The sequence below is a fragment of the Macaca fascicularis genome, chromosome 8, assembly GCF_037993035.2.
Source record: "Macaca fascicularis isolate 582-1 chromosome 8, T2T-MFA8v1.1".
Classification (NCBI taxonomy): Eukaryota; Metazoa; Chordata; class Mammalia; order Primates; family Cercopithecidae; genus Macaca; species Macaca fascicularis.
In genome coordinates, this window is record NC_088382.1 from 70,171,610 (window position 1) to 70,197,963 (window position 26,354).

Genomic DNA, 26,354 nt, shown 5'->3' on the forward strand with positions numbered 1-26,354 from the left:
CTTGATCTCCTGACCTTGTGATCCGCCCGCCTCGGCCTCCCAAAGTGCTGGGATTACAGGCATGAGCCACTGCGCCTGGCCCGGGTCCATTTTTAAAAGGTGCTGTAGTTATTTGATGCTAGGGTTGGCAGCGCTTGTCCACAGCATTTCTCAGTATTAATCCCCTCCTCCTCCACATCTTGGCAACTCTCCCTCCCTGTTCTTCTCAAGACCCCTGGTCCTTAGTTCCTAAGGAGGCATCATCTCCCCCATCTCCAGTGCGGGGTTGCATAGAGTGGGAGCTATCTTCTTGTCTTCCTACTCAGCTTGAGCTATGGTGCCAGGAATTCTTGCTCATCTGATCACCGAATCTGTTTTTGTCTTCTTCTTGGGCATGAAGCTAGAATGCACTTCCCAGCTTCCCCTGCAGTTAGCGTAGTTATGTGACCAGTTCTAGCTAACAGAAAGTAAGTACAAGTGGAGCTCCCTGTTTATACCACTGGCCCTCAAAAGACCCCTGTTGAGATCCTTCACCCTATTCTCATTGAGGGCGACTGTGGGAGGAGGGCAGTGAAGATGGAAGTGTTTCTTCCAACCTGGTTCCCTGAATGACTACACAGAGAAAAGCCTTCACTGCGAATCAGAAACACATATGTTGGATTTTATGTGAGTATGAAATAAATTTCTACTGTGTTAAGCCACTGACATTTGAGGTTTATCTGTTGTAGCAGCCGTCATCTTCGCTGTTAAGTCCCAAATCTAGATATCGTGAGTCCAAAACTCTAGGCTTAACATTGGACCCAAATTTCTAACTTCTTTCCTGTCCTTCACTGGACTAATTTCTGATATTTTGCAGAAATTATTCCCTAAACCTCTTGGATTGGGTTGGGTTTCTTCCATAGGTGATTCCAGAGCACCTTACTTATTATCATGTTAATTGTTTAGTCATCTGCCTCCCCAACTCTTTGGTGAACTTTTTGACAGTAAAAACTGTTTTAATCTCATTATCCTGTGTCCAGTTGGCATTCAGGAAGGGTTTCTTTTTGTTCTTCATTTTTAAATTAAAAGCAAAGTGCATTTAGTGGTACTAAAAAACAAGAACACATCACCAGTGATAAGTGAGTGTTGGCATACACTTATACCCCCGTTCAGTGTGATGAGAAGAGCCCTTCACCTCCACAGTTGTTTTTCTCAAACCCATACCCCTAGTCTAATCATGTGAAGAATAGTCTCTTATAAAAACAAATAGATGAATGACTAAATATAGGAATTAGAATTTGTCATAAAAATATAAGGTTCAAAAGTGATATGATCAAAGTTCATAAAATAATGAAGGGTATGGGGAGGAGAGGCTGAGTGGGGAAATTATTAAATTAATCCCTAGCAAAACATAAATAAATAAAATTATTAAATGTTGGAAGAAGGATTTTTTTAAGATTTAAGGACAAACTAAAGAAAGCTTTACTGAGAAGTTAGTGAACTTGAGCTTTTTAACTTCAAGAAATAATAGCGAATATTTAAAAGCTACCAAAGAAAACTTGATTTGCTGAGAGTATTTCCCAAGTCTTTTGAGGTTGATCATGAAGAAACAATACAGCTTTCCAGAACATATCCATCCCTTAGACAGATCCCTGAAAGACAGGAGATATTTAAATCCCCTTTTGTAATATCAAAACCATGGTTTAAATAGATTCGAGTGATGCTGCCTCATGTTCCACCAGCTAACATCCCAGTGACAATTCACTCGGGTGCTCCCACCCACTGTGCAGTAGCATTTAGGGCACCTATGAAGAGCCCAAGGCCGGGGGTGGGTGACCAAAAGTGGAGCTAGCAAACAATCCAGAATTTTCTAGGGCACTCCTTCTGGGTCCTTCACCCCACACATGCAGAATTTTCCTGTACACACCAAGGCAAAATGATTTCAAAGTCTATGAGTGACTTACAGAAATAACCAGCATCCCCACTTTACTTCCAGACTTTCTATTCTCCACACCTGGGGAAATTCACATAAGGAAATAACTAGACTAATAAAAAGGTTTGCCTTTCAGTGATCTCGATTAACTCTCTAAAAATTAACTTTTAAAATACAGACCATAAATTAGTGTTGGGTTCTGTCCGTCCTTGACCTTTCAATCACTTTTACTAGGTCAAGCCACTTAACTTTCATCTGGAGAGGTATGACTGATCTAAAAGGAGCTAAAACATAAAACAGACGTTTTCCTTTCCCAGAAACAATGTTTAACTCATAACTTTACTCTGAAAGATTCAAAGCAGCACACTCACCTGTAGCTGGGATATAGTTAAAGGGTATCGGAATAATATCCAGGTGACACCTTCACTGCAAGGTGGGATGGTGAGAGAGCCTTCATACACCCAGTAATCCCGCAGCAGAGGGTCTGCACGGCCACGTGGATATGTCATGGAAAAGGCAAGTGAATTAATAACAATCCTGATGACTCCAACAACAATTTTCAAAATTACAAACTGTCCAAATGATGCTTCTAAGATGGATGTCATTTTTAAACTAGAGCTCCACATTCTTACAGTACTCATTGTGGAAAAAATAATTGATAAAAAACATGATGAATTCTCTATTATTCACAGTGATTTCTATCAATGGATTACTATATATACCTATTAAGTTTAATCACTGTAGAAGTGTATCTATATTTTGGATTTTTTCACTTTACTAAAGGACTTACCTGACTATTTCATATCTAATATTTATTGAATGCTTACGACGTGCCAGTAATTTACTTTAATTCATTTAACCTTCACAATAAACCAGTGAGATAGGTAGTAATATTAATATTATTTTTCAGATGGGGAAACTGAATCTCAAAAGAGTAGCAGTTTGCAGAAGGTCACTCAGCTAATAATCACTGGCAGAGCCAGGATTCGAATTCATGCAGTCTGTCTTCATAACCTGTATTATCGTTTTTAAGAGACAGGGTCTGGCTCTATCACCCAGGCTGCTGGAGTGTGGTGATGTGATCATGAATCACTGCAGCCTCAAACTCCTGGGCTCAAGCAATCATCTCACCTCAGCCTCCCAAGTGGCTAGGACTATGGGTGCACACCACCACAGCCAGCAATTATTTCTTCTTTTTTTGAGAGCGAGGTCTGGCTATGGCTAGTCTCAAACTCTTGGTCACAAGCAATCCTCTCACATCAGCCTCCCAAAGTGTTGGGATTACACAGGTGTGAGCCACCACATCTGTCTGAAAGCCTGTATTTTTAACCATTCAGTTCTAGCTACCACTATACTGCTTCTGCAACAGCAAAATATTAAAATATTACAATAGAACAAAATGGGTCATTCTTATGAAATCTTTTAGCTCTGCATTAGAGAAATTTATGATTAATATGATGGATAAATGTTTAATATATGATAGAAATTGGTTTGTTGTAGATTAATTAAATGTAGAAAACAGAAGATACAATGTACCAACTGGTTTTGTTTAAAACACTAAGAGACAGCACATAATTTGGGCAGAGAAATGTAAAGATCAAAATTTTATATACAACAACCTTTAAATCATATTCTGAGTATTTTATGTATAATTGTTACCTCTACACAAATACAATTAGAGTAATATATAATAGTATTACTGCAGAGAGGTAACCTTACAAAATTAGATACAAAGTCTATTTTACTCTAAGGATTAAGAACTCCACTGATCAGTCTTAGAGGTACATCAAGGTTTTTTCTTTGTTTGTTTGTTTGTTTGTTTGAGACAGTTTCACTCTGTCACCCAGACTGAGTGCAGTCACATGATCTCGGCTCACTGCAACCTCCATCTCCTGGGTTCAAGCGATTCTCCTGCTTCAGCCTCCTGAGTAGCTGGAATTACAGGCGTGAGCCACCACACCCGGCCAAAGTTATTTTATTATACTGGTGCTTTACACAGAGGTAGCAATTTTTACAAATGACAATCCTATGAAAGCTCTTCGTGGATCAATGGAACTAGTGGCAAAGTGTCTCTTTATCATTTCAAAAGGTTTACTTCCATATTCCATGGAAATTATATCTGCTAAAGAGAATGTAAACTGCAAATAAATTTTATTAATTAACAATATATAGTTTTACATAGTCTGAAGAAAACAATGTGACTATAGCCACTGTTAAAATTCATTTTATGCAATCAGATAAACACTCACCTGGTAATAAAGTGTTAGGATTAAAGCAAGGTATTGTTTTGGACTTCCCCTGAAAAGAAAAAATGTTTACCCAATGTTAATGTAATATTTCTAGATTTTAGAATAAAAATCTATTAGAACTAAAAAATTAGAATGAAGTCTTTTCTGAATGGCCTCATCAGGTCCCACAGACTTGTGGGTATCTCCTTCCACCTTCTCACTGGAGTAACATTGTCTGGTTCCTGCTCTAATTATATGGCTATTTTCTTTGCTACCACAGTTCAATTCTCCCTATAAGTCCTGGTGTGGAACCTACACATGGTGCCCCATCTGCCCCATGTCAGTTACCTTTTCTGCTTTGAGCACATTCATACCAGAGACTTGGGCTAAATTCTCATTGTAAAATGCCTGAACCCTGGATGGGGGAATTTTCAAAATGCCTTTCCTCCTGCTTGCTTTCATTTCAGCTCCTAACCTTTTTGGCACTACAACCTGGCTTGCAACTTCTTGTTTTGTCCTATTTGGATTTGGTAATTCAGCTCTGGGATCTATACTAGATGCTCTCCTCATCTGGAAACGGAGATCTGAAACAGATGGAAATATTCTGTTCCAATCAGTGTTTGTCAAAGCTAGATTTAAATTGCAAGGGAATAATTTGTGCCCTTATTCAACAATTCACATTTAAGATCATCATTTTATTTGTTTTTTTTTTTTTTTTTTTTTTTTTTTGAGACGGAGTCTCGCTCTGTCGCCCAGGCTGGAGTGCAGTGGCTGGATCTCAGCTCACTGCAAGCTCCGCTTCCCGGGTTTACTCCATTCTCCTGCCTCAGCCTCCCGAGTAGCTGGGACTACAGGCGCCCGCCACCTCGCCCGGCTAGTTTTTTTGTATTTTTAGTAGAGACGGGGTTTCACCATGTTAGCCAGGATGGTCTCGATCTCCTGACCTTGTAATCCGCCCATCTCGGCCTCCCAAAGTGCTGGGATTACAGGCTTGAGCCACCGCGCCCGGCCAAGATCATCATTTTAAATCATGTCATTTAAATTGCTTAGACTTTAGAGGCAAATAGTCCTGTCATGTGAATCAGATGTTTCTTAAAAGATTTTTCTCTATCAATACAGATGCAATAGGGAAAGTTATTGCATAACCTCCAAGTCCCTTCCTGACTTCCTGGGACTATTTTATACATTAAAGAATCTAGCTCACTTGCCTCCCCAATCCTCCTGAATTCCATAATGATTGGTGTCCTATTAGATGATGAAATAAAGGAAACTTTCACAGCCCACAGCCCATTGCAGTTGTACAAATATAAGTCAAAATGTGCCCTCGCCGTCTTTATATCAGCTTCTTTTGTCTGGACTGGGCTTCCCTTGGAAGCTGGGTTCATTCCAAACCTACTCAGGAGATCTTCAGTGGGGGTTCTGCCTGGTTCAGGATACCCTGGGCTGTGCTAGTATAAACCTAATCAAACTTGATTCCCAAATTGATCTTTCTTAAAACTGGCTTTGGGTCTCTGGATCTCCTGTAATTAAACAAGTTCAACTCCCGGTCTGTATCTCCAGCAGCCCTACAAGACTGGACTACTTCCCCTCCCCCAGGCCACTCACATTCAACTGACTAAGAGTGAGCCAAGAAGGCACTGCTTATAAGAGAGACTGGCACTGGGCCGGGCGCGGTGGCTCACGCCTGTAATCCTAGCACTTTGGGAGGCGGAGTCAGGTGGATCATGATGTCAAGAGATCAAGACCACCCTGGCCAACATGGTGAAACCCTGTCTCTACTAAAAATACAAAAACTAGCTGAGTGTGGTGGTGGCATTGGCTTCCTAGCAATGCTAGGCCATATCATTGCAGAGTCATGTTGATCACCTTCTTTTGGATGTTATCTTACCGCATATATGTAATTGTTTTCTTTCTTTAAATTTATTTAACGTAAATACTTTGAAATATGATTCCCCAAGTTTTTATTTGTTTCGTTTATACAACTTTTATGCAGGTAGGAAAGGGTTAACTCAGCAGGCCTGAGTTGCTCAAATCCTGCACATCCCATATAAAGGCCTGCTTTTAGGACTAACTCTTGGGTCCTGGGATATAAACTCTGAGCTTGGAATATTCTACCTGATAAGAGTGTTTCTGTGTGCCTGCAGCCTTGGGCCATGCTGTATTTATGGTGAACTCCTGTTGTTATGTTTGAGGCCTTCAGACATACTGTACCAATTGCAACAGAGAAGCTGATGCTAACAATGTGACTTATGGTGAAGAGGGCAGGGAGAGGGTTGCTGCTAGAGAGTGAGTAGCTGAGGACAGTTACGTTGCAGGCATTTTGTGCTTCAATGACTGACCCCTAATAAATCTCTGGACACTAAGGCTAGAGTGAGCTTCTGTAGTTGTCAACACTTCACACATGTTATGACACATCATTGCTAGGAGAATTAGGGGCCTCCTCGCATGACTCCACTGGGAGGGGACACCTGGAAGCTTGTGCCTGGTTTCCCCTGGACTTCATTCCGTGCACCTTTTCCTTCTGCTTTTTGATCTGTTTCTTTTCACTGTAATAAACCATAACCACAAGGATAACAGCTTTTCTGAGGTCTGTGAGTCCTTCTAACACAGCATCGAGCCTGCAGGTGGTCACAGGGACCTCCTACACAACCAGTATTTCTATATTATTTTAAATAATGACTTACCTTATACTGAATATCCTGGAGGATTTCAGTCACAGCCTTCAAGCCAACATGTTCCTTTCCTATCTGAAAAATATAAAGCATAAACCACAACCACAACATTTTTCAGTGTTTAGCTTTAACTCAAAAAAAAACTAACAGGGCCGAGAGTAGTGGCTCATGCCTGTAATCCCAGCACTTTGGGATGCCGAGTTGGGTGGATCATGAGGTTAGGAGATCGAGGCTAACACGGTGAAACCTTGTCTCTATTAAAAATACAAAAAATTAGCTGGGTGTGGTGGAACGCACCTATAGTCCCAGCTACTCGGGAGGCTGAGGAAGAAGAATCACTTGATCCCAGAAGGCAGAGAGGTTGCAGTGAGCCAAGATCATGCCACTGCACTCCAGCATGGGTGACAGCGTGAGACTCTATCACCAAAAAAAAAAAAAAAAAAAACTAACAGAACTTGGTTCCAGTCCATCTGAATGTCCTTTTGGAGGAACAATTAAATGGCCTTTTATTAATAACTAGGTCAATGTCTACTAAAGGTAATTAAAGTTGTAATGAAGCTAGTATAATAAAGTATTAGATAAATAAATGTACAAGAACTCGTTCTAAATTCTTACTATGTATAGGAATCACTCATTTTGCTACATATAATATATCAAATTATAAAGCACTGTTATATAAAAATATCAAGGATATTTTTGAATTAAAACTACTCAGTACATGTTCAAACCCTTCCATGTTTAACTCTGGCATCTATAGATCATTGCTGTAAAGATTTTAACAATACTGAAAAATTATATTAACTTAGAAAAGCAGGTATGTGATTTTGTATGTTAAATTCACCAAAATCAAGACCCTTCTTGATTACTACTAGACATAATTTTATAACTACCTATTTTTAAATAAATAAGAATGTGCTTTTTATAGCCTTATTTTTAAAAACATATCACTATATTTTATCAGTGTATAAAATGCTCCCAAAAAAATTGAGACAAAAAAATTCTAACACTTAATATTCTTGACTTTGGCTTTAAAACTTTTAAATGAAATCTGACCAATTTCCAATGGTCCATGATAATGGAGGAGAGTAATGGAGGTCATTTAGAACCTCAAATAAACAATTGCTGCTTTTGTCAGCTTTTCTCCTTCTACATAGATATTTGGAGAATGACCTAAGAGAAGCAAGAGTAGCTGTCAGGATGTTCACATTCTCTGTTTCTCCCAATATTAACCAACTGCAAAACATGCAGATGAAAGAGCATCCAAAGGCACAGGAGAGATACAAGAAATGCTCCACCTAAGGTAGGCCAGTCAGCTCTAAACCATTAAGACGTGAACTACTTTCCAAGAGTCTACAATTATTCCTGAGATAGGCTCTAAAAACAGAAAGTAAACTTTCTAAAGTTAGAAACAAACAAAAAAAATTAAAACCTAATGCATATGTACCTATGGGTACAGCAGCCTGAATTTTTAGGCAGAAATCATTACCCATTCTTCAGGAGAAATGGACCTCTCTTTGTCTTACTGGTTTAACCTTGCTATAGCACTGGGAGGCCTACGTCTGCACTTGGGGTCTGCTTTCATCTCAGGCAACTCCTGTCGGGTTGTAAACTCTTTGAAGAGTCCACATATGAACACTAAGGCCACTCAATGTGGCAGCTCAGGAGCAGGCTCACTTTGCACTGGACTGCCTGGATTCCAATCCTGACTCGGCCACCTCTTAGCTGTGTGGCCTTAAGCAAGTGTACTTAACCTCTACATCCTTCCGCTTCCTCAGCTATTTGCTGGCGAGGATAAAAATGATAGGTTTGTAGATAAGATTAAATCAAACGAAAGCTGTAGAACAGGTTTGGGTCATCATAATTCATTTGATGTCCATTATTATTCTTAATCTGGACGCCCTACAGCATCAAATATAGTTTTTCCATACAGTAGCACTTAACAACTATTACTAGCTCCTTCTATCTATAAAGACTCTACTTTATGGGCAAAACTTTATATCTTGCAAATTCTATAAACTCTGTTATTACGCCATCTTTTTCTTTTCCTTCCTTGCCAAATTTTTGTATGAAGTAATGATGACCAGCAAAAAGCAAGTACTGATGATAATCTCCACACCCCAACTGCTAAAACGATGCAAGCAACTGTTCAGATAACACAACCTGGTACCAAAAGCCCACTAGGAACCTTGAGAACAACTCATTTCTCAGCTCTCACCTTTGCCGTCTTTCACCACCACTGGAAATGCAAACCACTTTGGTCCATTCTCCTTGCCTGGCATCTCAGCCCTGAACCACCTGTTTTTTTCACTTCTAACTCGATCTCTCCTTATCTTCCACTGCACTCTCTAGAACAGAACAACTCTGCATTTCTGCCAACATCTCCCACCACTTCCTGATCTACCTGAACCCCTCAGGTCTGCCCAAGGGCATGGCTCTTTTGCAGGCCCTTCGAGTAGACGCCATGCAGTCCCCCAGGGAGACAGACTGGGATCCACAGTCAGTGTACTCTTGCTCCCTTCAGTGTGGAACTCTCTGACCCACATGCTCAAGCCATCCTCCCAAGGGAACCATCCTCTAAGGCTATCAAGGCCTCCTTCTTTCTCCCTTACTGACCCACCAGACAATCTCTCCCAGGCATCACCTCCTGCTACTACCCTGGACAGCTTCAGCACCCAGGGTTGGAGGCCCCTCCCTGGCCTAAGTCTCTTCACCCTTCAGTCTGTGGCCTTCTGCCCCATTCCACCTCAGCAAACCAACTCTGAGGACACTCCTGGTACGTGCTCTCATTCTGAAAACTTCAATTCTGAAAGACTGGCCTCTCTGACCAGATGCCTTGGGTCATCCAGCTCTCCTGCTCTTTCCTTTCTCCCCTTCACTGATCACCAGGAGCCAAGGCTGGGAGGTCCCTGTGGCTTCTTCTCCTTCCCCCTCCTGCCTAGACGTGGTGTGGGACTGGTTATACAGAATGATGTCTCTCCAACCACTCTCCATTCTTTAATCCTTTTACCTCCTAAATCATCTGCTCTGTGATGGATCAACACAACAACTTACTAGAACTCCCTAGTCCTTTACCTGGATAAAGAACAACCCATCATACCCTGTCCTGTATGATCTGGGGTGTCCAATCCCTCAGTGACTGCCAAGTCTATTATCATCCCCTTCTGGTCTATTTCAAGACTCAATCCCACACCCACGTTTTCTTTGTTCTATAAATAGTTCTGCTTTGTGTCTCAGAGATAATGAAGGTCATCAGGCATGAACTCCCTTAATGTCCTGCCCTTCTCCACCTACAAATAGGCCCCATGTGTGCCCACCCTTTCCTCCTGGCCCTCTATTTTGGAGAAGGGGTGGGTCTGCTCCTATCTGAGATTAGTCCACCGCATAAGCTCTCCATCCCATGCCCTCTTGCCTCCTCCAGGACTTTTCCACATCAGTGACACCCTCTCTTTCCAGTATTTTTAATCTCTATCTCTGCAATAGATCTTATTGCTCAGGGAAAAACAAAAACTACAGGCAGATCTCAAATCTCAAAAGATTCACCGGACATCATCGCTAGTTATTGCCCCATCTGTCCTTCCTTCCTTCCTTTGGCCAAACTTCTTGGAAGGAAAGTCTACTCAATGCCTCCGACTTCCCTCCCACCGAATTTCTTTCCTCCAGCCTGAGGGCCAGACTCCCCAGATGGATTTCAGCCCATCCTTCCCTTCCCCTCTCCTTCTCTCCTTCCTGAAATTTTGCTCTCAGTTCTGCAGTTTTACTCTCTCCTGAGAATTTGCACACAGATAACCTGAATTTTTCCTCACAGAAACTTATGAAAAGTTAGAAAAAGCCTTGCTCTCCAGGCTTTCTCTGGCCTGCAATAATGCAGCTTGTTCTTGGAAATACTCGCATTAGTTCTAAGGGGCTGGTTTTCAGTCCGAAGCTCTACAAATCCAGGTCACCTGTTACGTAGTAAGAATCAGGAAGTGAAAATACTAAGTTATCACACCTAATTCCATCTACAAATATTTGAGTGCCAATTCCAAAGATAAAACTGACGTGTTCCTTTCCCTTCTATATATGACTATATGGTTATTTGCATTCTTATTTTTATTTTACTATTTTTTATTCTCACTTTTAGTACCTTCTACTGTCTCAATTTCTCAGATTTGGATACTTTATTAACTTTTCTGGGTTATAAGAGTAGTCTTTCATAATTATTACTTCAATATACTAAAAATTATCAAAATATATTTCTATAATGAAAAAATTTTTTTCAGTAATATTTTGTGATTTCTTTCTAGTTATATAATGCAGTTATAAAACACAAGGAATGTAGGTCCCCACCTGTGACAAAGCTGTGAAATAAATAGTAAGAGGACTCACTGAAAAATGTAAGGATTTCCTCTAAATTTCTATAATGTGTCATATTTGCAAGATGCTGATTTTAAAATATTAAGAGCCTAAACTGATGGCTACTTTCAAACATCAATAAAGAAACATCTAGGAGATATGTATTAAAAATTATTGCAATTAATTTGTGATATATATGCCATAAAAAAACAAGTTTAAAAGGGTCCATTATCGAACTCTCTTTGGAAAATTAAGTTTTTGAAGAACACTGTGCTAACATGCTCTAATCCCAGGTTATCCAACAGGCAGCCCAGAGCCACGCAGAGTGGGAACTCTGGTTTCTGGTCCTAATGGCAGCTTTAAAGCTAAAATTTCCAGGTAGTCTTTCACCTCTAAATTTTTTACGATGTCAAATAGGTAATAAGACAAAATTTAGAAGATTCACCTTAAAAACTGAATTAAGTTTTCACCTCTGAAAGCACAAGATCTGCTTTCATATGTTTGGGTAAATTTATATACTATCCTTTGCCTACCACAGTGCTCAAATCTAAATGTTATATTGACTATATCTGCAAAGGTATTTCAAGTAATCTCAGAGTGAAAATTGTTAACAAAGAAGGGCTAAAGTAATCTACTACATAATTCTTTTTTTTTCTTTTTTTTTTTCTTTTTTTTTTTTTGTAGATTTTTGTGTAAACCAGGGTCTAAAGACATTTTCTGAAAACCTTTTTCATAAAATAAAATCTACCTTCAGGAGTCATTTTCTCAATCATTTCTCCAAAGATCCTGAACGTTTCTCTGAAGAAAATTTCTAACTTTAAATAACGGAACTATTTTCTACCAAGGAATATGGCTGAATTCTGATGGACCACAAGGATCAAGTTTTCTATTTTTATCAAGTGTTCTCTGTATGTGTGTAATTTCATCTCTAAGCAATAAAATTGAGAATAAAAAGTATTTTACAAAATGACTTGGAAATTAGCATCTCTAAACAATACGATAATCACAGCAGAGAGTTTACCTGAACAAACAGAGCAATGATGGCGATCCCGTGCGGCTTCCCCACAGCCTCATCAATGCTGCCAAACAGAGTGGAGTTCCAGTGGATCAGATGGAGCTGGGTGAGTGGCAACAGACAGACCACATCATTTAATGTGCTATTTCTAGTCATAAAAGCAAAGATATAGCCATTTCTTTACGATTTCTATATGGTATCACACACAGCAAGAGGATCACAAGTAGACACAAACTACTGGCTTCATACGAGTTCTCTGTATGAATTCCTTCCTTATTATTTCTGAGCAGAAGCAGTGCTTAGTGGATCGCTGCCTCTTAAGTCCAATTTTCATCCTGATGAGGAGGAAGATGACTAGAGGGACTCACAGACTTCACATGGATTCAGTTACCTTTCCTGGGATGTCATCCTTTTGAATCTCCATGAAACAAAACTCCCAGTCTGGGCACAAACACTAGAACTCATTCAAAGGATGAATGCCTGCATAATCAAATCCTGCATCACCCAGTATTTCCATCAGGAAATGTACAAAGCCAGTCTGTAGTTCTAGTAAATTATTTTAACTTTCTAAGAATATCCAGAGATAGCATCCTGGGAAAAAAAGAAAAAAAAAAAGCTGCATATTTAAAGCCATGGTAAAATAATAAATGCTGATGTAAATCTCTAAAAGAAGGCTATTTCCTGCACTGGAGATAAAATTTTATCTGTGAAGAAATGACAAACAATGCTCAGAGGCCTCCCTCACTCCTAGCCTCATAAAGCTTTGCAGCTTTCAAGTTTATCTAGAATAAGCACTTGCTCCTACAGCACTGATAAAACACTTGCAAGAAGCCAAATTCAATTCCTGATTAAAAACCAAATGTCCACTGAGGTTCTTAGTCTAATAGTAGGTAGGTAAACCTTTAGTATACTAAATACTGCTTAGTATAACAGTAGGTAAGTAAATATTACCTTCATCACTACAGCTTTTCATCAAGTTATAATTACCGCCTTACAACATTGCCTCATTTTAAAATTAGTTCTAATACCAAAAGACATAGCTAAAATTCAACCACTATTTATTTTAGCATTTATATTAAAATATTCAAGAAAATTATCATAAAGATGGCCACAAATTGGATTTTTCCACTGCTGAATTAATCCAAGTAGAATCTGATATTATAAAACTGACCACTAGAGGGAGGTAATGAACTCCTCTACCAATAATAGAACAGGTAACTAGGAAAAGTGCCCCATGGCTCACTCAGCCAGGTCAGGCTGTGAGGCTGTGAAAAACTCACAGAGACTGTGACTATCCAGTAAACGCAACTGAAAGGCACTGCTTTTAAGAAAACCATGTTCTATAATCTCTCAATAATAAAAGACAATTTTAATCTTCCCTTCTCTGGCTGCAACAACAGCATAGGAGTCCTAGTGGTAGAGGTAAGAACTGATTGCCTTAATTAAACCACCAACAAAGTAGGTCTAGGCCCAAGGTTAAAATAAATTTTTATTCTACAAATTACAAAATTCCAACTGACATTTTTCTTACTTCTCACAGCAATATTTTGGGACTTTTTTTAAACAAAACATTCATAAACCACAAAAGCATGGGTTTTTCTTTTTCCCTACTCCCCACAATTCAGCAACATCATCACTCACACCTGCCCTTCAAAAGCTGCTGCACATTTTTTGTGTGTTTAAAAAGCTAAGGGTCCCCACTCCTTAAGTGTGCACCGTGGGTGGTGACTTTGTTTCAAACAGTAAAGTATGGAACGGGGATAAAAATAGTGACTTTACAGTAGATAAACCTAATAAACACTATCTGATCAAGGTCAACATCAACAGTGATTAGTCATGTTGATAGGGTGTATGTATCCTTATATGTGAAGAAAATGGCACTTTACTGCTGTGTTTTCTCTCAATGACCCATAACCCAATCTAGCCACAAGAAAAACATCAGACAAATCTCAGTGACAGACACTCCACAAAATACCTCACCAGTAAGTACTCCTCAGAACTGTCAAGGTCGTCAGAAACAAGGAAAGCCTGAGAAAAATGTCACAGCCAAAAGAAGTCAAAGAAGACATGAGAACTAAATGCAATATGGTGTCATAGGTGAGATCCCAGAACAGAAAAAGGACATTAGGTAAACACTAAGGAAACCTAAATAAAATATGGATTAGTAACATATCAGTATTGGTCCATTAATTGTAACAAATGTAACCATGCTAATGTAAAATGTTACTAATAGAAGAAACTGGGTTGGAGTGCATAGGAATTTCTGTACTGTCTTTATAATTTTCCTATAAATGTTAAACTGCTCTAAAAAATATTCTTTTTAACAAAAGACAAAAACTAAGAGAAATGCTGGCACTTCAGTCAACCCAAGCTAACAAGGATAACAGAAGGTTGCTATGACCCCCGCATGTCTAGCAAAATAACACAAAATGAAAGCAGCAACAGCAGCTCTCCCACGCATCCTTCTCTCTACCTTCTGTGTCTTCAATAATCACCTGAGTCTTGGTGGTTCCAGGGCAGGAGAGATTCTCCCTTCACAATAACAAGGGACCCAAGCTTTAAAAAACAAAGCTCTGTCCTGCTTCTGATAAACCTTCTCTTGAAGGTCCTTTCTCTCATTTTCAGACCAAACAAATCATGACAGACGCCCTTTCTACACCAGTAGAGGTTGGCTAACTCAAGTACCAGGCAAATGTCCACTCCATTCTGGAACTCAGCCAACCTTCAGCTGTAACCTAGTAGTGGTAACCTAGATGCGTGGCCCACAGGCACAGCACTCTGCACCTGCGCTGCCTCTCAAGTTAGCTTGCTCTGCTCCCCACGCGCCTTTCCTCTCCATCTGTATGAGTCTGCTAAGGTTGTCATCACAAAGTGGCACTGACTGGGTGGCTTAAACAATAGACATTTATTTTCTCACATTTCTGGAGGGTGGAAGTCTGAGATCAAGGTGTGGGCAGGGCTGGTTCCTTTTGAGCCCTGTCTCCTTGGCTTATAGATGGCTACCTTTTCCCTTTGTCTTCACATGGTCTTGCCTCTCTAGGAGTCTTGTCCAAATTTCCTCTTCTTGTAAGGACACCAGTCATAGTGGATAAGGGCCTGCCTAATGATTTCCTTTTAACCTAATTATTTCTGTAATGACCCTATGTCCAAATATGGTCAGTCTGATGTGCTAGGAATTGGCATTTCAATATGAATTTGGCAGGGCCACAATTCTGCCCAAGACACCAGCTATCTCACCCTTTGCTTTCTGCTCACCTTAAGAAAGTCTTTTCAAATCTGAAAAGCTTGAATTATTCACATCGACATCTGTTCTGCCACTGCCCCTTCTTTATTCCAATAATTTTATCATATTGTGCCTTATATTAATTAGTGCTGGTTCTGTTTCACAAAGCAAAGCCACAGAGGCAGGAAATTGTAAGTGCATTTGAAAGACTAACGGTACCTTGGTGGGTAGCTAAAGGGTACATAAGTCTGGCAATGACAAGAGTTGAGGCTAGAGAGCTAGAGGGGTCAGACTGCACAGAGCTTTAAATGTTATCATAGCTGTATTCTGGAAAACACTAAACCAATATATTATTTCAATGAATATTACGTGTGCAGTCTGGAATCAAACTCCCCCATAACAACCTCTTTCTTTCAAAGGTCTTTTTGATTGTGCAGGGGCTGGATTGGAAGTAGCAGACATTAAAAGCTGGAATATAAGCTAGGAGGACACCACAAAAGTCCCAGCTAAAAAATGATGACAGGAATGCAGGACAGTTAATTTTATGTGTCAACCTGGCTAGGCTACGGTGCCCAATTGTTTGATCAAACACCAGTAGAGACATTGCAGTGAAGGTGCTCTTTAGATGTGATTGACATTTAAATCAACAGACTTTGAGTAAGGCTGAATGCCCTCCACTATATGAGTAGGCCTCTGCCATACAATCAGTTAAAGTGCTTAAGAGCACAGACTGAGGTCCCCCAAGGGAGAAAAAATTCTGCCTCCAGAGCTCTGGATAAAAATTGGCCTGAGTTTCCAGCCTTCAAACTCAAGCTGCAACATCAACTCTTACATGAATTTCCAGCTTTCAGCCTACCTTGCAGATTTCAGATTTGCCAGCCCCCACAACCACATAAACCAATCCCTTAAATTAAATCCCAATCGCTTCTTTCTCCAACTCTGTTTCTCTCTCTTTCTCCCTCTCCCTGTTTCTCTGGAGAACCCTAATACGGATCATGCAAACAAAAAAAAAAAGTATGGTAACCAACAGAAGTTTAAATCTGATGATGCCTAACACCAATGGGAATAAAGAAAAATGACCCTAACATTTAGCCGTGACAACATTTGGGATTTATTCTTCTAAGACAAAACACGGTCCCCTTGGGGAGGGGGGATGAAGTGACAAAACAATCCTCTGATGATCAAAAATAACATATTATAACTTCTACTTATATTTATTTTTATCAAATGGCTTTTTATTTCAACTTTTTCTATGCTTCATAAAATATATAATATAAATACATATTAGTACATGAATATAATTTATTAACAAATATACACATATTATGGATACATGCTCCAAAGTTTGTTCTAATGCAGTGGCTAAAGACATCTGGAGACAAACAGGTTTGAATGGAAAAGCATATGATACTACAGATATGGCTCAGGAAATGATGAAGCAGCCCACAGTACATCTTATGAACTGTCTTATTAAGGTCCAAGTAGACAGCTATTATCAGCAGAGAGGACTCACAAGACTCACTTCAAAGCCTAACAGCCCGGATATGCTCTGGGGTGTGTCTGGTCTATGGAGAGGGCAGGATACAGAGGCAGCAACCCTGTGCACTTCTCCAACTCCATTGATAAATTCTGAGAGGCAATGTGCTCTCATAAAAGACCTCAGCTAGGAATCTCGTCTTAAGATTCTTGTTTCAGTTCTACAACTCTTTAGCTCTGTGAACTTCACTAGTCACTAACTTCTTTCAGCATCAGTCTCTCTGTAACACAGTAGACTGTATCTTAAAAGCCTGGATTATTCACGCCTTTATCTTCCCATAGTACTATTTTTCCTATATTCTTATCACGTTTTACTGTTATTAGCATTAGTTATATATAGCCAGCAAAGGCAGGGAAGCAGGATGATGGATTTTGACAAAGAGCAGCCAACTGGATTATAGTATAGACCAAGTATGTAAATGCCACTTACCATTTCTAAGGAGAGCAAGGGTTCGCGGCATTAGCACTGCATCTGTTGTTTAGAGATAGATGGGCTACTGCATAGGGTCACTTACTCCTCAAGGGTCCACTGGACTAAAGATGGCCCCAGACAGTACCCTGCCCCATAGGCCTTCAAGAGCCTGGACCTGCTCTGCCTGGTAAACACACTGCACAGCAGGTGGCTGAGGGGCTGCCTCTTGCAGCCTGAACCCAAAGCCTACTATGGCCACCAACAACAATAGCAGAATTCCTCCTACTGAAAGAATCTGCATCGAGGCTCCCTTTAGCCATTCTCCCTCAAAAGGCAAAAGGTTTGGTCTCCTCCTATGCTTGGGCACGTCAGGGTAGAAGAAAGCAGTTTTCTGTAACAATCAAAGCTGAGTCCTTCCTCACTCCTTATAACTCTTCCCCCCACCCCATCAAAAGGAGGCAGTGTTACAAAGACATAGAACAGCCAAGATCCATTATTACTCTGGCAGCATGATGACCACTATGTCTTCTGTTAAAAAATCGGACCACAGGAAAACAACCATAATGTATCCTTTTACAGCTTCAGGGAAAATCTTGGACTGAGCTTTTGCTACAGGACTCACAACTTCATATTCCCGCAACTGATTATGCTGCCTTACCATTAGCACCTGTCAAATGTTCAAAACATTCATCTTAATGTACTTAACTCACAGAATAGATAAATTTGTCCAAAGTTATGAAACTGCGACATGCCACAGCCTTATCATCATTTGTCACTGAGAAAAATAAGTTTGAAGATTTCATGGCAGCTTAACAGAAAGCTATCTTCACGATAAATGAGATTTATTATTAGCATAAATAACACGATGGCGGTAAAGTACCAAAGAATGAATCATGAGGAATGGAAAAAGTAGTAAACACTGAAAAGGCAATTATGACTCACAAATTTCCTTTTCCCCAGCCCTGGGCACTCATACAAATTCTGTGACATCTCCTAACTGCAAATGCAGGGACCTTTCATTTCAGATGTCTTCTTGCCACCTCAACATGAACATTTCTACAACTGACATCGACTCTCTTCAAAGGAGCTTCCCACCCACACACTCTTCATAGAAGTCCCCCTCCCACCCCGCTTGCCGGGTTTGAGACCTGGGACCCCAGAGCCTTTATCTCCAGAGCTCATCTAGACCTCTCCTGGGCCCTGGTATTTACATTACAAAGCCCAACTAATCTCTTTTTAACACAACTTTCACCACATTTCCTCTGTTGAAAATCTCTGATTTCCTTTATTTCCTATCCGTATCAGGCTTACATTTCTCAAACCACATCCTTCCCCACCCTAACTCTCCCCACAGGCTCAAACCAAGCCTGACCCTGACTCCTCACAACAGCCTCCCCATTCTGCTTATGCCCACTCACCTGGAATGCCTTTCCCCAATCTGCCCTGATGCCCACCAGAATTCTACCTGTCCTCCTAGGCACAGATGGGCATTTGACAGAAAGATGGAGCCTGGAGATGCAGAAATAAAGGGTGCAGGGAGGAGGGGGGACAGTGGGAAGGGAGACAGAGACAGAGAACTTCAACCAACAGACAGGAAGAAAAAGGAAGAGAAAGAGGGGAGAAAACCGGGATTTTCACCAGAATCATTTTATCAAAAGGGAGATAAATTCAGGGGTGTTTTGAGGGTTTGGTTTTTGCAAGAGATGGGGTCTTGCTCTCATCCAGGCTGCAGTGCAGTGACAAAATCACAGCTCACCGCAGCCATGAACTCCTGGGCTCAGGCGATCCTCTCACCTCAGCCTCCAGAGGAGTTGGCATTACAGGTGTGAGCCACAACTGAATCAGTTCTAGATAGGAGTGTACACTCACATCAGAACCATCAAACCAGTGCCCCATTAGTGAGAGATGCAGAACTCCTGCTGCCTTGAGAAAGGGCTAAAGGTACAGGGAGCAGATACCCCTAGAGCAGGGGTGTTCAATCTTTTGGCTTCCCTGGGCCACACTGGAAGAAGAAGAATTGTCTTGGGCCACTCATAAAATATACTAACACTAATAATAGCTGATGAGAAAAAAAAATTGCAAGAAAATCTCATAACATTTTAAGAAAATTTACAAATTTGTGTTGGGCCACATTCAAAGCCATCCTGGGCTGCATGTGGCCCATGGGCCATGGGTTGGACAAGCCTGCCCTGGAGAAATGTGACCTTGTACAGTTGGTTCACTCATGGACTAATATGGTTTGGCTGTGTCCCCACCCAAATCTCATTGTGAATTGCAGCTCCCATAATTCTCACATGTTGTGGGAGGGACTCTGTGGAAGATAATCAAATCTTGGGGGCAGTTTCCCCCATCCTGTCCTCGTGGTAGTGAATAAATCTCACAAGATCTGATGGTTTTACAAGGGGTTTCTCCTTTCACTTGGCTCTCATTCTCTCTCTTGCCTGCTGCCACATAAGATATGCCTTTGACCTTCCACTATGATTGTGAGGCCTCCTCAGTCACGTGGAACTGGGAGTCCATTAAACCTCTTTTTCTTTATAAATTACCCAGTATTGGCTATGTCTTTATCAGCAGCATGAAAACAGACTAATACATGGATCAAGTCTTGAGAGAAACTGACGGAGGGCCAAAGACTGAGCTTTGGAAAATGGTGAGATAATGAAAGAGGGACTATCAAATACGCAGGCGGGAACTCAGAAAATTCCAAAGTGCCATTAAAAGAGAACAGACTTTCTAGAAGACAGCGTGAGCATCAGTAGTATCAATGAGATACTAGCAGCAAAGCTATGACAGCTACAAAGAAACAAGGAAAAATGAGGACAGAAAGAGACTTTGGACTTACTGTTCTTTAGGTTACTGAGATGGCAGTTTCCAGACAGTGAAAGGCAAAGAGGCAGAACACAGAGACATCAGGATTAAACAAGTGGAGCGAGGCCGATCAGCCTATAAGGTGGGCAGGATTATCAGAAAACAAACATTAGAAGTCAGCTGAAATCACTGTTTGAGAGTGAGCAAAGTTCACCTTTGACTTTTTAATATTCTTATCTATTTTCTTAATGGTTAAAAGTAAAACTGGAGAGAAATAACAGGTTGCTGTTAAGTTCTGACGAATAATAAACATTCAATGCAGCCCATGAACTCAGATGCAACTGGACCTGAAAACCACTGTCTACCCAATGTACAGTGGTTAAGAACTTTCCTCTGAGCTAGGACGCTATAGAGTATAGCTTCACAGAGGGAAAAAATCATCAAGCACAGATGTTCATTTCCATATCCTGATTTTGCTTAATTGCCTGCCTCAGCCCCCAGAAAATCCAACTATAGAAAACGGTAGCAGGTCCCAATAGATTCTGAGTTCCAGAAGCTAAGTACCTCATCCACCTATACTCTACCACACTCAAAACAGCCCTTCTCAGAGCACTCAGAGGGGGCTATAAAATTTTGAAAAAGAAAAAAACCAGGATTATATCTCAGCTGTTCTTATGATACTGGAAATTGAAAGAAAGAAGATAGTAAGCACTGGAAAAAGAAGGAAAAAGGGGGAAAAGGAAATGGGAAGTGAAACATTTGAGTCACAAAATAGGTCATTAAATAACTGAAAAATAGTTAACAGAGAAAGCACCATCTCTCTCTAGATCCACTCATAATTATATTAAGCAGCCCATTCATCAGCAGATAAATCAAGGTTTAGTGTGTATTATTTTCAGATGCTGTTATGCTTTAAGTCATCATTGTCAATATATTATGCGGCTATTATTCAGAGAAGGACATTCAAGTTGTAGACAGATATAACAGCAACAAAATACGGTAAAGCATGGAATGGAACATAAATTATTTGAAATTCCATCTCTAGCTATCACCTACTTGTTATGTCTGCCGAAACCTAACTATGTCTTGTCTTACACAGACGGGTAGAAGAGAAATAGGAGAATGTGACAGAGGGCTTCAGAGCAACTTCCCCCATGAAGACATTAATATCAAAAGGTATTTACAGCGTTCTTAGGATTCAGAATCTTCCATTTAAAAGGCACTGGTACTATGTAATTTATAAAAAGAAGATCTTATTTCAAAGCAGAATGACTGCCTTTTTAAATACTGACTGATTTCCTGCCTTCTTAGGAACAGGGCATCATAACACCATTGGACTCCTCTCCCAAAAATGAAGCTTCCTTTATGAAATTCACTATAAAAGGTTGGGAAAAGCTTGCTGGCGCAGTCATACATCAAAGAAAAGAAAAACTGCATCATTTTTATGTTTTATACTTAATGTAAAATCAGAAGCAATTAAAACTGATTCTTCAACACTGGTTTCTTCATTTCCAGGAAATATCCTACATTTTATTTTCTTAAAAAACAAAACAAAACAAAATCCTGAATTGTAGGCTATAACTGCAATTAAATTGTTATAACTTCCCTACTTCATTTACTATTTTGTAAAAAAAAGAAAGCAAAGAGATTGTCAATGGGTCTTGTTATAGAATGTAAGTCATTTATAGATTGGATCTGTTCATTCTATACAGTGAATCAGTGACTAATGGCTGCAATCCTCTCCCTGCTCATCCCTGAATGAGAGCCACAATGATGAACGAGTTCTGAAATAATGGCAGCATTCATCTCAACATTTATTGAGCACCAACAGTATCTAGGGTCTGTGTTCACTGCTTCTGACACTGGAAATGCAAAGACCTCAAATCTTGTTATAAAAGAATCCAGGGTGTAAATAAATAAAAATATGAAATTTGTAGCCCAATAGAAGAAAAGGATGAGTGAAAACAATTAGTGCACAATAAAAATGTTAAAGGATGCTGTGGGTATTTTTGTTGATTTAATAGGCACTGATGTTACATTTTCTGCCAAGCACTGTTCTTTACAAATATTACTTCATTCCATCCTCATTAGCATCTTTATAATGGTAGATTCTATGACCATCATCAACACCCCAATTTAACAAGAAGGAAATGGAGGCACAGTAACCTGTCCAGGATTACACAGTAAACAAGTGACAGAGACAGACTGTGGACACAGGGAGTGTGGCTCCACCACCTATGCCACCTCTGATCCCAAGAGGGAGGACTGGAGAAGACTGAGCGGGGTAGAATGCACAGTATGAGTATTCACAAAAAGCATGGAAGAATGGCAACATTCTCTGCAGAGACAAGAAAAACCAGGGAAAGGAAGCGAGAGTGTGCAACCCAAGACACTGCTGGCACACCAGCCGCACACCTGGTGTTAGTGAGCACTCTCACTCCAGCTCCTGGGAAAGCTACCTGACCTGAGTCTCCTCTGTAAAAGGGAGACCAGACTGTCTATCGTGTGATGCCCCTACAAGGGCAAGGAATAGTCTCTGGAAAGGTTTTAGAAAATACAGAGTAAGTGCCGGCCAGAGCAGAATCCGAGTCAGAGAAGCGGGAGGTGGTGACAGAAAGGTCGGCAGTGCTGAAAGGTCTAGCGCCCCACTTTGGAAAACACAAGTATGGTCACTTACCTTCAGCAGGGCTATCTTCTCATTATGCCGCCTGAACTCACCTACTTACTTTCTTACAGTTTAAAGAAAACTAATAATGCGTTCCATTATAGAAGGCCAGATCACCGCCACAGAGACGCAACCTCAAATGTCTCCCGAAGTGAGGACAGCAGAGCTGTGAAAAACGGAATCATTGGGGCCATGCCTCCAAGTGTTTAAACTCCACAATTTACGAAACACAGTGCCAGCTGGAGCCGTCCTTAAATCCAGCCCAAAGGCCCACCAGTCAGCATCTCTGCATACACATCATTAATATTCTAACACCAAGGTCACCTGCCTCCCAGAAAAGGTAAAACCATCAGAAGGAACTGTCTCTGCTTCCTGCCGGGACCTCCTGCCAGTCTTTCCTCCCGCCGCCTCTTTTCCAGGAGTAAACATCTGCTCCTTTCTGCCACCACCACTCAAGGGTTTTCATCCACCAGCTCTTTTCTGAGCCTTTAACCTCTCTCTCCTTAGCTCCTTCTCAACACTATTTAAATATGCATAGATTTTTCTTTAAAAAAAAAAATACCCTCTTACTTTATCTTTACAGCAAACTGTTTCAAAAACTTATCTCCACTCCCATCACCACCTCCTCCCTGACCATTTCCTCTGCAATCTACTGAAATCTGTCTCGCATCCCATCAGTTTAGTGAAACTGCTCACCACGTTTCCCACTAAATCACATTTTTGGCCTGGGAGACCAGATCGCCTGCTCTGCAGCAGCTGATAGCCTTGCCTGTACTTCTCACACTGCCCCTTCCCATGGGTTTCGCAGTGCCACACTCTCCTGGTCTCCTTCTTCTTTGACAGTAGTTCCATTGCAGGTTCCGTTACTGGTTCTCTCCCCCTGACAGGGTTCCACCCTAACACCTCTTCTCTCTGAGCACGTTCTTGATGGCTGTTCTTATCTACTCACATGTCGTCAATCCTCGCCTGAATGCTCATGACTCCAAAATCAGCATTTTAAATCAAAATCTCTGTCCTGAGACTATATCCCTTTATTAAACTGCCCAGTGAAATATCTCCAGTGGGATATTTTAAAGTTAGCATTTAACAGCTGAGTTCCCTCCACCGCCCCTCAGACTGTGTCTTTGTCTTCATTTCCCACCTCTGGTGATGGAACCCAAGCCAGAAATCTCTTCCATTATTCTCTTCCCTTACAAACAACCAAGAGCTATGTCTTGCCATTTTCACCTCTCGAAAAATCTCCCAAATGCATCCACTTGGCTGATTCCCATCACCAGTGCCTTCGTTTCAAGATCCATAATCTATTGTGAGACTTATGCCTATCTCTTAACTGTCTCCATGCCTCCAAAGCTGGCTTCGATTCATTCTCTACCCTGTAATTATATACTGCAAGCCTGCTCCTCAGGTGCTCCTTACTGTGCACGGGGTATAGTTCATCCTCCTTCACATGCAATGCACTCACTAAATGAATATATCGTTTTACAATCTTGATAAGTATGGCAAATTTGGTTTATTATGTATTAACTATTTCAGGTGTGTTGGTGATAACAATTAGAGTAATAAGGTCTTTTTAGTAATAAGCATGCACATAGAGCAATTTTAATTGGGTTTAAAATTCAGCACTATTTCATTTTTCTTTCATTTCTCTGTGAAATACCACTGTCAATTTGCACACTCCAACTTTACATAGCTAATAGATTGTCTAATAACCTAGTTTTCAGAAAGAGTATTTTTTAAATCCAATTACAATTCAAAATACTACAATTTACAATAAAATGCATTTATCTGAAAATGTTTTTAAAAACCACTCTATTTTAATTCCCACTACACCTGGAAAGGTACTTGTCTGTTAACACTGTTTACTCAGGGTCTTTCACTTTTTGAAAAGCAATTATCTAAAGCCAAAATCAGAACCTGTTTATTAGAAATAGGGGAAGGCATACAGTGCATAGGGAAGAGAATGGTAGTTGGTCCAAGTCTCAGTCATTACCTAAGTGACCTTGAGCAACTAATGTCTCACGACCTGATTATTCAGCTGAAAAACAGATATAACATCTACCTCTAAGGAATATTTTAATGATGAAATAAGATATGGCATGTGTCTGGCAAACAGAGAGTCTTCATAAGTATTCCCACCATTCCCTGGGGATTATGGTACAATGCATCTTGTATTAACTCCACGGCCATGAAAAAACGCAAGGAACACAAAACTTTCCAACAATATAAACACCCTATATCTTCAAAATACTGTGAGAAAAGTAAATTTTGACAGGCTAAAAAAAAACCAAATATATACATAGAGACACATATAACCAGAATTCTACAAAAAAATTCTCTGAAGTGGAGGAATTTTTCTGAAAATCTACACCTATGCTTTTCCCCCAAAGTACTTCCTTATTTATATAAGTTTTGTAATTTACTTTAAAATCATAACAAACTAATCCAACTCACTTGTTGCTCAAGGGAGTTGCACAAAGAACCATTCTTTAGCAAACTCATCATAAACCACATTATTTCTAGTGTTAATTAAAGGGAATTATGCTTCACTGAGATTTGTGTAAGACTCTCCTGTTAATACAATAACAGTGCTATAGGCAATCAACTTATTTTAAAGGACATTCTAGAAAACTGACTTTTAACACACTAGTGACCTGAAATACAGAGCCCAAGTTCCCTTTCAATGTTGTAACAAGGTGAAGTATCACTTTCCTTGACTGAGGTGGAACTTGTACCAAAACAGCTTGTGAGTTTTTTAAAAAGGTCAATTAGGAACAGGAAAGGCATCAATGGGTGTGAACCAAAAAAGCGCAACAATTCAGATAGGAAATTTTACCTATGTTTACATGGAAATGCACTTCAGTTCAGTACAGCTCATACTGACTGGGCTGGGTCAGGAGGGAGTGGGGTTTTTAAAATAAGATTATTACATTTTGAACATAATCCAAAGTGAACAATCTTCAATGGCCAAAGTGCTTTTAAATGTTGAGAGCAGATATGGGAGCTCCAGTTAGGCAGTGAGGACTTCCCTTACACCCAATCTTACCTAACCGTGAGCCTCTTTCTCCAGGACTGACTAGAGACTCGACTTCCCAGCACTGCTCATTCCCCTGGTCTGCATAGTCACAGGTGCCTAACAAGTACATACACTGTACTGTTCAATGCCTTTATCATCCTAGCCATCCAAAGCATTCTCAAAAACCTATGTAAATTCAAATAACAAAAACAAAATTATTTTTTCTCAAAGTTTTTATTAGGAATAACGCATTTCTGGGGGGTTTTGGGTTTGCTTTGTTTTGTTTTGAGACAGTCTTACTCTGTTGCTCAGGCCGGAATGCAGTGGCATGATCTTGGCTCACTGTAACCTCCGCATCTCAGGTTCAAGAGATTCTTGTGCCTCAGGCACCTGAGTAGCTGGGATTACAGGTGTGCGCCACCATGTCTGGTTATTTTTTTTTTTTTTTTTTTTGTACTTTTAGTAGAGATGGGTTTTGCCATGTTGCTCAGGCTGGTCTCGAACTCCTCAAGTGATCCACCTGCTCTGGCCTCCCAAAATGCTGGGATTGCGGATGTGA

General features: G+C 40.3%; 1 protein-coding gene across 1 annotated transcript in view; it reads right to left on the bottom strand.

Moving 5' to 3' along the window:
• Positions 1-26,354, bottom strand: part of CA8 (carbonic anhydrase 8) — a 93,479-nt gene that overhangs the window by 30,967 nt on the left and 36,158 nt on the right. Inside the window, exons 4-7 of the mRNA XM_005563384.5 lie at positions 12,145-12,240; positions 6,804-6,866; positions 4,141-4,189; positions 2,263-2,375 (exon numbers count right to left, since the gene is read on the bottom strand). Coding sequence (XP_005563441.1) covers positions 2,263-2,375; positions 4,141-4,189; positions 6,804-6,866; positions 12,145-12,240 — 321 coding nt within the window. The remainder of the gene's footprint in view (positions 1-2,262; positions 2,376-4,140; positions 4,190-6,803; positions 6,867-12,144; positions 12,241-26,354) is intronic.